At 37.1% G+C, this 12,317-nt stretch overlaps 1 protein-coding gene across 1 annotated transcript in view; it reads right to left on the minus strand.

Annotated features, from left to right (window-relative positions):
• The window catches only part of INO80 (INO80 complex ATPase subunit), a 131,038-nt gene that overhangs the window by 59,703 nt on the left and 59,018 nt on the right, over positions 1–12,317 (minus strand). Inside the window, exons 18-24 of the mRNA XM_055316755.1 lie at positions 12,133–12,250; positions 10,875–10,960; positions 7,669–7,836; positions 7,286–7,419; positions 5,542–5,609; positions 4,749–4,842; positions 3,807–3,978 (exon numbers count right to left, since the gene is read on the minus strand). Coding sequence (XP_055172730.1) covers positions 3,807–3,978; positions 4,749–4,842; positions 5,542–5,609; positions 7,286–7,419; positions 7,669–7,836; positions 10,875–10,960; positions 12,133–12,250 — 840 coding nt within the window. The remainder of the gene's footprint in view (positions 1–3,806; positions 3,979–4,748; positions 4,843–5,541; positions 5,610–7,285; positions 7,420–7,668; positions 7,837–10,874; positions 10,961–12,132; positions 12,251–12,317) is intronic.

The following is a 12,317-nucleotide window of genomic DNA, read 5'->3' on the forward strand; positions in this document are numbered from 1 at the left end:
GATCAGAGCAGACTATGAAATTTCAAAAGGTGGCTTTCAGGTGTGTATGTATGCTAAAATATCATGCATCTTAAGTTTTAACTTTTATATTCTTAACTAATGAATTTTGGAAATCTAAAGGATTATGTGTCCAAAATTTCATTTTCTACTCTTCTTTGCATAACAGACAAAACCAGTGTTCTCTAGATAAATACTTCATGAATAAGAAAAACTTAGGTTAGATAAACCAGTGTGAGAAACAGGACAGTCATGGTGACAGGCATATTCTAACAAAGCCATTTTTGGGGGTCAATTCTCATAATAAATCACTTTGCTCAAGCTTGGATCCCTTGGGTTCTTCTAAATTAGTTATCTTTACTTATACAATCTCCGAATCCCAGGGATATAACAGTTACATACCAGAATATACTAAGACAGAGACGGACCTTGACTATTCACTGTATGTCAGAGTTACTACAATGAAATGTGCATTCAGCTCTCTGAGCAACTTCTGGTGTTCTCTTTCACATTCAGAAAGTCAGACTCTTCCTTAAGTTCCAAATGTTAGTTTCTTTATTTTCTTACTATTAAAAAGAATGATCCAGAATGGTCTACGTGGGGATTAATACTATGCCTATTAATACTATAAGGTCATATAATGCTCTATTTCTCAAACTGTGAGTAGTGAGGGTCATGAAATAATTTTTTAGTAGGTTCCAACTAACATTTAAAAAAAAAGAACAAAAGGAAAAAATCAGGATACATTGTACATGAAGGTTAAATATTTTGTGAATATTGTTATAAAAATTTATATATATATATATATGCAGTATTTCGTTTATCTATAACACCAGGTTGTGATATAAAATATTCTTTAAAAAAATATTCCTGTTATGGTTACACTTCAATAGCCACAGATCTAATGGACTTTATTATACTTTTATTAATTGTTACACATGGAGACTCAACAAAATAATTCCTTATTCAGAAGTTAGGGCAACCTTTAAGATACTATGTAAAGATCATTCTGCTTAATTGAAAGCAGTAATTTTTTTAAAAATTTTTTATTTATTTATGATAGTCAGAGAGAGAGAGAGAGAGAGAGAGAGAGAGAGAGAGAGAGAGAGAGGCAGAGACACAGGCAGAGGGAGAAGCAGGCTCCATGTACCGGGAGCCCGACGTGGGATTCGATCCCGGGTCTCCAGGACCATGCCCTGGGCCAAAGGCAGGCGTCAAACCACTCTGCCACCCAGGGATCCCGAAAGCAGTAATTTCTTAAGACAGATTAACAAACTGGCAAAATACACTGCCTGGTTGATACCTCAATATATACATGTTGGTGATAAGGATGATGAATTCAAAAGCAGAGCTTTTGTATGCTTAGTGTTTCTAAGCATACAGAATTAGCTTTCAGCTACCTGCAACCCACTGGTTATGGACATGGTAAGTCCCTATGACAGCAAATGTCCATCCACAACATGAAATAAAATTAAAAAGGAAATGAAAGTGAATCTAACTTCAATTAGATAACCTTATAGATTTCCGTGTCAATTCCCCATAAGGCATACTGCCATATCTCAATTTCTCAGGAAATTCATTAACTGATACAAGGACCTCACTGAACAGATACAGTGAATACACTACTTTATTTTCAGAAAAAAGAAGAATACAAATAAGGGAAGGAAGATCTTTAAGAGTTAAGTAAGATATAGGTGTCTACATAAGAAGGCATAATAAGCCTCTAGGAGAATGGTGCTTCCTGTATAAAAAAAAAAGCTAGCAATGATTTATAACTATAGTAATGGAAATTACCAAATGTAGCTGAACCAGTCTATAGGAGGAAGTCAGGCAACTTGACCAGGTATAGCAATATCTCACTAGTAAGAAATGGCCTTGCCACCACTGACTACATTATTGCAACAGGACTGGAACCTAATTCTATTCTCCTTTTTGCATTACCAATCTCTCCAGAGTCCAAAAAAGTACATAAAGCAATGCTTGAGAAACCAATAGGGAAAACAGAAGGAAATCACATGGGTTCTTCAGTGTAAGGGGGCAAATACCAGGTCCAACAAAAGAATGTCCAATATTCAATAGCAATTAACTGTAAGACTAATGACCATTAATTTTCTAGCGAACACAAGGAAAACGCCCTGTCTTCTTAAGTTTTGATTTTGTTGAAGGACTGCAACATATAAATAGACAAATCCTTTTTCAAAACTTTCAAAACTCTACACTGTTTCCCATTTCATTCAGAATAAAACCCAAGTCCTTGCAATAAGTGATGATATCTCTTATGATGTGGACTTTTATCTATAACCTTATTTCCTGTCACTTTCTCACCTATTCTACAATGGCTAAACAGTTATATGAAAAAGTGTTCAACATCATTATTTTTCATGAAAATATAATTTCAAATCACAATGAGGTAACACTACAAATGCAACAAAATGGACTGACAATATCAGGTATAGGCAAGGAGGATGAACAACAGACTTCTCACACTGCTAGTGGGAGTATACATTTCTAAAACCTTTTTGGAAAAAGGCTTGGCAAGGACTGCTAAATATAAACATACATATGCCTGATGATGCAGTAATTTCATTCCTAGATATAAACCCCAAAGAAACTAGTACTTATATTTATCAAGGACATGTACAAGAATATGCATTGCACTTTTTTTTTAATATTTGTTTTTAAATTTTGTTTTTAAATTTTTTTTAAAATTTTTATTTATTTATGATAGTCACATAGAATGAGAGAGAGAGAGGCAGAGACACAGGCAGAGGGAGAAGCAGGCTCCATGCACCGGGAGCCCGACGTGGGATTCGATCCCGGGTCTCCAGGATCGCGCCCTGGGCCAAAGGCAGGCGCTAAACCGCTGCACCACCCAGGGATCCCCTGTTTTTAAATTTTTATTTATTTATGATAGTCACAGAGAGAGAGAGAGAGAGAGAGAGAGAGAGAGAGGGAGGGAGGCAGAGACAAAGGCAAAGGCAAAGGGAGAAGCAGGCTCCATGCACCGGGAACCCGACATGGGATTCGATCCCGGGTCTCCAGGATCGCGCCCTGGGCCAAAGGCAGGCGCCAAACCGCTGCGCCACCCAGGGATCCCATGCACCACCCAGGGATCCCGCATTGCACTTTTATTTATTATAACTCCAAAATGGAAGCAACCTAAATATCCACCAACAGTAGTACAGGTTATAAAATTGTGGTCTCTTTGTTCAATGGACTATTTCATAGTATTACAAAAAATGCTACAATGCAATGTGGATGAATCTCACAGACATAATACTGAGGGAAAGAAGCTGGACACAAAAGTGCACACAGTGGATAATTCCACTTAAATTAAGGTCAAGAACAGGCAAAAATAAGCTACAGTGATAGAAGAGTTGTTTTGTTGGTTCATTCTGAACTGGAGGTACTAAATGGGAAGATGCATGAGGGAGACTTCTGGGTGCTGGAAATAAATGTTCTATACCTTAATCTAGGTATATAGTCTAGTAGTTACACAAGTGCATACACATGGATAAATTCAAAGAATTGTACATTTAAAAGTTCTGTATACTTTACAGTAATATATGCAAAATACATGTTAAATATACACACAGGCACAAGTACACACACTATTTTTATATATAGATCCATAAACATACAGAATGCCTATGAAGTAATAGTAAAGCTGTAACTCAATACACTGCTCCCACTCTAGGAACTTGTGGCTCCATGAGGCTATCACTGATTTTACTATTCCTTTTACTGATGCAAAGAGAAGGGAAGGGAAGTACCACAACAGATAGCTGATGGTGAAATTAAGTGCTTACCTTTAACAAAGGGCAGCTGCAAAGGTTGGGAAAGGAGAGTGGAAAATTAACCCCAAGAAGGAAATCCTTGTTTCTCAGATATCTCTGCTGGCTCTCCCCTTCTGGCTCTCCCCAGGAGCGCAGCTGATGGAGCCTGTAGGAGGCTTTCAGAGACAGGAAAAGAGCTAACCATCTGAAACAGACCACAGCAGACATGCTTATTCAGTGCTCCATGGAGGTTTGAGGGTAGTTCAGAGCAGCGAGGAACCTTGTCTTTCATTCACGTGTCTTTTTTGTACATCTCGAGTATTTTAGAAACAGTTCTTTCCTACTTTCAGATGAAGCTATTTCACACTTTTCTTCTATAAATTCTTTGGCATGACTTGGTTTGCTACTATGAAAACTAAAATCTTCCGTAAAGCTCCTCTCAGTGCTAAAGAATATTTGGCTCTATCACAAAAATTCTGTTATAAAAACATCCTCATATTAGAGAGAGAGCTTTTTCTAACAAGGTCACTATTTATCACATAAATACAAAATAGTAACATAAGTGAAAGCCATTATTCCAAAGAAAAAGAACACAGAACTAAGTTTCCCAGAATACTCAAGGCAGTCTATGCTGCAATTACTAACAACTAAAGGACTCACTGGCCACTATTTGTCCTAGAGATGCAGATACAACACAGTAGACTAACTAGAAATTAAGAAGATTTAAAGACCTTCTGGTAGTATCTGGGGAGGAGAGTCGAAATAATTTTTATTTAAGGTATATCATGAAGCATCATGCAATTATTAAATGATCAAAAGAAAATTATGATTCCCTTATAAAAATTTTTACTCTTAACAAGAAAAAAATAAAAGGCTTGCTAAGATGATATAATATTAAGTATTTAATTTCACAGTTCAACCTCTCACCCTGTTTATTCCCAACTGCTCTCTCATCAAATTAAGCAAACTTCTCACCTGGCCAAAAGTCCCTGAAGCATGAGGTTTGCCATTTCTGCTGGAGATACATCAATAAAGCGAAGGAAGGAGAAACAACTTTCTTCATTAACACCTGGAATATCAAAGGACAAAGTGAAATCCAAAAGCAAACCAAGAGATAACAGTCAACTAAAACTACTGAACTGCTGTTGTTTTATTTAACAATGAAAAGATATATAAGGTTTCGCCCCAGCCCCAATGATGGAAGTCAGGGTGTTATAATTTTGTACTACAACCCCAAATGGGAGAGGCAAACCTATGAGATATAGCATACATGAGCCAGAGTGGAACTGGCTTATCAGCTACCTTTGGGCTTTTTGGATTCTTGGCTAACTGCCTTTCTCTTTTTATCATGGTAGGAAAAAGAAAAGTATAGAGCTAAAAGATTCTGAACCTTTGCCTTAATTCTCTGGACAATGCTCAAAGTTGAGCTACTCCTTTCTCTTAGACTAAGGAGGAAGGAACCAAGTCACATTAATGAAACTCCTGCATTGTCTATGTCAAGTTTCAAGGGTGTAAGAAACTCTTAAGAGGCAGGTATAAACTAAAGATGGAAGGTCAGTATAATGATTTTTTATTGCTTCCTGTTATAGCTGCAACTCATAGCATCTACAGATGAAGACAACTAATTTACTTAAAGCTTATCAAGACTCTATAATAAAGACCTAGCATGGAGGCAAAACTATGGCTAGTTGAAAATAAGTCACTCAGCAAAACAGAGCATTCTGTAAAACCCTGGCCTACTTTCCTTCCCCCAAATCAAAACACCTACCTCTTCTGTGAAAAAGAGACTCCTGGATATAGTCTGGTGCAAATGGAGAAAGAAGAACCCTTAACCACCTGTAAAATCAGTAAATAAAATAAAATAAAATAAATCCAACCCAAATATAAATATTGGGAAGTTAACTAGACTGGAGGCTCAAAACTAAAAATAATCTTTTAGATTTGAAACAGTTTCTACTTTTTTTTTTTTTAAAGATTTTATTTATTTATTCATGAGAGACAGAGAGAGAGAAGAAGCAGAGACACAGGCAGAGGAGAAGCAGGCTCCATGCAGGGAGCCCGACATGGAACTCTATCCCGGGTCCCCAGGATCACACCCCGGATTGAAGGTGGCACTAGACCACTGAGCCACCCGGGCTGCCCCTGTTTCTACTTTTAAAAGGCCTATTGCCATATTGCTAGGCAAAAATCATTGCACAAATGTCAGAAAGTACTAAGTAATTAATACAGATATAAGAAAACAATACAAGTTTAAAATAGTCTCAATTTTATTTCAAAGAATCCCAATTTAAAGCTATAAGTTACCATATACTATATGAAACAAACAGCACTATAGCTCTGGTCTATATCCCCCTGCACATCTAGTTGAGTAATAGCCAGGAGTTATCACAGATAAAGACTTTTTTTTGGGCAGCCCCAGTGGCCCAGAGGTTTAGAGCCGCCTTCAGCCCGGGGTGTGATCCTGGTGACCAGGGATTGAGTTCCACATTGGGCTCCCTGCATGGAGCCTGCTTCTCCCTCTGCCTATGTCTCTGCCTCTCTGTGTGTGTGTCTGTCATGAATAAATAAATAAAATCTTAAAAAAATATATTTATTTTAGAGAGAGAGCGTCAGCATAGGAGAAGGGGCAGGAGGAAAGAGTGAGGGAGAGAATCTCCAGCAGACTTCCCGCTGAGCGGGGAGCCTGACTTGGGGTTCAGTTCCATGACCCTGAGATCATGACCTGAGTCGAGACTGGGAGTTGGACACTTAATAGACTGGAGCCACCCAGGGACCCCACAGACAATGAATTCTTAAAATTAAACCCAAGAAATGTGTCTCAATTTCAGATTCATAAGGCTAAATATTGATTATTTTGATAATGCTGCTTATACTGTTTCTCTATAGAAGGAACTCTCCAAATCTAGGATTCTCAAATGTTGATGTGCATAAGAATCCTTTGGGAGCTTGTCAAAAAATCCAGAAGCCAGGGCTATCCTTACTTACAGGCATAGAATGAACCTATACACCTATTTTCTGAACGGAATTGGTCTCTAGCATATTATATTAACAATCACTTCACCTTTACTAAATCTGTCATGGCTGATTCCAGGAGGAAGATAAATTTGATTAACTTAAAATACAATCAGTTATCCCACAAGTGCTAGTCCCAGTATAAAATAAGGCACCACAAAACAAGTTCAGTACTGGAGTGGAGACATTTAGTGATCTCTCTTGGTACATGTTCACAGACACATGTGTATTCCTCATTCAGAAAGGAAACCAGAAAAAATAAAAAATAAAAAATAAATAAATGGAAACCAGAAATGGCTACAGCAGTTAAGGACATCCAATTAAACCCTTGATACTGTGCAGATTGCTATTACAACATCTCTCAATAAATAGCTGTCCATCATATGCTTAAATATCTCATTATTGGGGAAATCAGATACTCTCCACTAAACCTCCAAGAGCACTAAGCCACAAAACCTCAAATTACAAAAACAACCTTAGAGTAAACAGCATGTACTCACCTGTCTCGTGAATGGTTGAAGACCCTGATCTGTCCATGACGGTAGATAAACTTTGAAATCTGGTATGGCTTTAGGGAAATATGAAACGGAGACCAAGTTTCTTGTCGTTCAAATAACTCTGGGTGATTACACACCTAAAGAGGAAGGAAAATGAGACACCACTGTCATGCGCAGAAATGATGAGGCATCCCAAACTCTGAATATTCAGGTATGTGAATATATACTTTCTCATTTCATCTCTTTTTATATTCACCTATGTGAATATATACTTTCTCATTTCATCTCTTTTTAACAGCCTTTGTTTATTTGGCAGAAGGGTTAGAGCCCTTTTCTTGAAATGGGTTAATGAAGACAACTCCAAGGCAGCTGACCTACAATCTTACCTTCCTAAACTGCATGACTAGATTCATGAGGCTGCTGGTGGTGGTCTGTGCTTGCTGGGTAGAGCCCATAGAAGACTGCAATAAATCCTCAATAGAAATTTTGTTCTTTAGTGCCTGATATAGCAGCTTCTGTCGGCTGGTCAGCTGGCAATACATTAGAATCTCAATCTAAAAATCAAAAAGGACATTTATATTTTGAAGTTTATAAGAGAATTCAGCATCACCGTTAGAAACAAATGCAAGCCAGATTATGATTGAACAGACAATATCCATATCTCTAGAAACTCAGTATCTCTATAAACCTGTGATATGGCTAATCATCCAGAAAAATATTCTTTTCTTGACATTCTTCCCTGTCATTTATTTACTCTGCATACTGTCCCTGAGAAAGCTCTTCCATTTCCAATAGCACCAACTGCTATCCATTGCAGTACCTTGCAAAAGTATTTTCCTGAACATTCTCAGCCCCATATTTTCAACTACCCACTATAATAGTACCAGTCAGGGAGTCAGTGGAAAAAAAAAAATCTTTTCCACAATTTACTAAATTAATTAACAGCATTACATTCACTCAGTAACCGAAAAAGAAATTTGAATCAGCTCTGGGTTTTCTTTCTCTCTCAATGCCCATGTTCTGTCATTTCCTAAATCCCTCAAGTCCACCTGGAAATTAGCCTCTAATAATCATCCTTTCTGACCACTCTCATTGTCTTACTGCAGAATCTCATCATATCTAATCTAGACTGCTACTATCTGGGAGGAGTGTCTTTCTGCCTACAGTCTTTACTGGTTCTAAGAAACTTTCCATATAAATCTTATAAGGTGATTCCAAAGTTGAAAAACCTTCAGTGTGTATTACTGTCTATAGTAAAACATCAAAAATTCTCTGGGAAACAGAGGTGGTCTCCCATACTCTAACCAACCACAACTGTCCCAGTCTCCTCATCACCATGTCCTCCTATATATCTTACCAACAATGCTCTGAATAATGTTTGCTAAACATGCTGCATATGTGAATGTTGTTCTACCTTTGTTCACAATGCTCTGGTTGCTTAGCATCCACCTGTTTCCTTGCCACATTTTCCTAGTAAATGCCAATTTACCATTCCAGACCTAGCTCACATATGTCATCTCTGCTTTGATGCCTTCTCTAACCTTCCTTAACAGAACTATTCCCTTATCTGTGTTCCTATTATACTTCACATAGACAATCACTGTATCTCTTATGATACAATATTAGTTTAGTTATATATTTATCTCCCTTGGAAATCTGAATGGAACCTGAATGGAACCTGGACACTACATCTTTATATACCAGTGGCTAGCAGGCAATAAGAGTTTAATAAAGAAATGTATTATTTAAAAACAGATCAGAAACAATACTGATGTTTAAGAAATCTTAAGAAAAATACTATGCATAGTGATTAAGAATTATACTACATCTTCTAACCACATCCCCACTCACCAAGTAGCAGAAATTATGACACTGCTAGTTTTTTAAGCCCCTTCTGATATAAAAGAATTCATTGTTTTATATAGTATTTTCCTTCTATCAGGTATATCTGTGCTCTTTAGTTAAAACCAGCCAGTTTCACAAAACAGTCATCAAGTTTTCTTAAAAACAAATAAAAAAAAAAGTACAAGGATACTCTTCTCTTTAAAGGTACATCCCCACTACAATCTTCCAAAGAGAGTTACCAATCTCAAAATAATCAAACCTTCTGACAGTGATATAGGAGAACCACCTGCCTGATATCATCAAGAACCCTGGAAGATGCCTTGTAGGTAGAGAGTAGAATTGTGAGAAACAGGTGGGATATATGGAAGATGGGGAAAAACTCTGAAGGACTAGGTACTGGGAGGAAAGAAGAAGAAAGCAGAATATGGAGAGGATTCACAGGAGATAAAGAAAAAAATAATGTAAGTCTGATAAGGATTCAAAAAAAGATATTTATAACCAAAAAAATGTAGTTTTTAAAGTAATCTCTACATCAAACATGGGGCTCGAACTCATTATCCCAAGTTCAAAAGTCACATGTTCCACTGACTGAGCCAGCCAGGCACCCTAACACACCAAAATTACTGGCTTAGTATAAGAAAAAATATTACAACCCGAAGCACACTCAACTTCTAAATCTAATTCTCAGTTTACAGAAATAGAGGAGACCAAAGAACGTGTTAAACACCACCACAATGATGCAATTAGCAAAATCCTCTATGTGGAAAACTCTAGGAAAAGTAACTCAGTTTCTTCAACAGGGAAAAACAGTAGGGAGGAATTAAAAGATAATTAAGACATGGTATCACCCAAATGCTATGTGTGGGCCTTGCTCGGATCGCAATTTCAAAAGTTCTTTAATTGTTTAACAGAGAAAAGAGGGAGGCAGGGATAAGTTGGGAGGAAAACGGAGGGAAGAGAAACACACAAAGAAAAATGGGGAAGTTGAGCAATGACTGGATACGTGACATTACAATGGAACTATTGTTTTCTTTAGCAGAGGTGATAATATATGGTTATGTCTAATTTTTTTTTAAGATTTATTTATTTGAGAGAAAGAAAGAGAACACATACAAGTGGGGGGAGGGGTAGAGGGAGAGACCAGAATCCTGAAGCAGACTCCCTGAATGAGGAACCCGATTCTGGGGCTTGATCACAGGATCCTGAGATCACAACCTGAGCCAAAATCAAGAGTCAGCCACTTAACTGAGCCACCCAGGCACCCCATAGTTATGGATTTTTTAAAGGATTAAATTAAAAAAAAAAAAAAGACGAAATGTTTTAAAGATATATAAGAACATATTTGCAAATGAAAGAAGACATCTGAGACTTGCTTCAGAATAGTCTAGAGGGATGGGGTTGGAAATGAGTTGATCACTGTTGAAGCTGTATGACTACAAGAGGGTTTGTATACTATTTTTTCTACTTTTATAATGTCTCAAGTTCATCATAATAAAAAGTATAGAACAAAAAGAAGAAAGAAAAAAATATTACCTGCCTTGGTTGTCTGACTCATTTTTTTTTTTTTTTGTCTGACTCATTTTAAGCCTTCTTTGATCCACTAAAGTTTAATGGTCTTTTCTCAAACTATTCGCCCTTCAACTAAATATTTACCAAGGAGGGTTTTTTTTGGGGGGAGGGGGGGTTGTCCTGAAACCCTAAGGTGGTGCCTATTAAGTCTTAAACTAATGAAGTCTTCTTTCCTTACCTTGTCAGACAATTCATTTTCTACATCCTTCTTGATTCTCCTCAGCATAAATGGCTTCAAGATCATGTGTAAGCGAGAGAGTTGATCTAAAATGCCAAAAGGCCCAAGACAAATAACACATTATATTGATTTAACACAAACAAAAGAAGTATCATGATCATCTCTAAACTCACTAAACTGTTCTTCTAACTTTTGGCTTAATGAACCTCTAAAAGAAGACTAAAATTTAATCTTTCCTTAAATAGGAAATCAAAGAGTCTGAATTTTCACAGAATCCACCTATAGTTGATGGGGCAAATGCATTTTTCTATCATTTACTCAGACCAATAAGGACCACTTTATTTTTATTAGAATTCACCTTTAGAGTGTTTTAGGATCATTTTATCAAGGACAGAGTTCTCATACCGGTTGAATGGAAGCTATCTGACAGAGTTCTCATAGTGGTTGAATGGAAGCTATCTGGGGCTCCCGGTGTTCCCCCAAAATCATTTTTTCAAAGTGTGTTAGCAAATTAACAAATTGTAGTATAGGAAAATACTTTAGGACTTTTCTAATAATTGGCAGATGTCCATTCATATCTATGTAATAAATACCTCATAATGCTCTTTATTTTTAAGATTTTATTTATTCATGAGAGACAAAGAGAGAGAGAGGCAGAGACACAAGGCAGAGGGAGAAGCAGGCTCCATGCAGGGAGCCTGACATGGGACTCCATCCCAGATCTCCAGGATCACGCACTGAGCTGAAGGTGGTGCTAAACCACTGAGCCACCCAGGCGACCCCCTCATAAGGCTCTTAAAATTCATTATTCAACAAGGTCAAACGTATTGATAAATAAGGCTTAAAATATTCTCAGTAGAAACAAATCCTAATATAGAAAAAAAATAACAAAAATGAGCCCTCTAATATTTCTGTTTTTATCACAGGATAAAAACCTTCCCTCATCCCATAAAGAATTCTGATATGAATTTTTTAGAAACGACATAGAAAATGAGGATTCTAGAGCCAAAATATGGTATTTTATGAATTCTACCTGTTCTACCTTGATTAAATAGTCAACAGTACAGCAGCATCACCTGTATTAGTCCTTTTGGCTCTTTTAAAGATGAACAAAGCACATAATTACTTTATAAGAGAAACATTCTCCTCATCCTGATTGTTCTACGAATAGAAGAAAAATTCTTCACATAGAAGCAAATACTCAATTATGTGGTTGCCTACACTGATAGGCAGAAAGAAAGTTCATAAAAGCACTCACTCTCATCAATGGCAGATTTGTTTTCGGCATGGCTCTCAATGTCCTTGGAAAACCATTCATTGAATTCCTCATGTGAATCAAATAATGTTGGCATAATGAAATGTAGTAGAGCCCAGAGCTGGAAACAAAAGAAGTGAAATAACCGTAGGACAACAAAATGACAGTGTGTGAGGATATTATGAGGG

The sequence above is a fragment of the Nyctereutes procyonoides genome, unplaced genomic scaffold, assembly GCF_905146905.1.
Source record: "Nyctereutes procyonoides isolate TBG_1078 unplaced genomic scaffold, NYPRO_anot_genome, whole genome shotgun sequence".
NCBI lineage: Eukaryota > Metazoa > Chordata > Mammalia > Carnivora > Canidae > Nyctereutes > Nyctereutes procyonoides.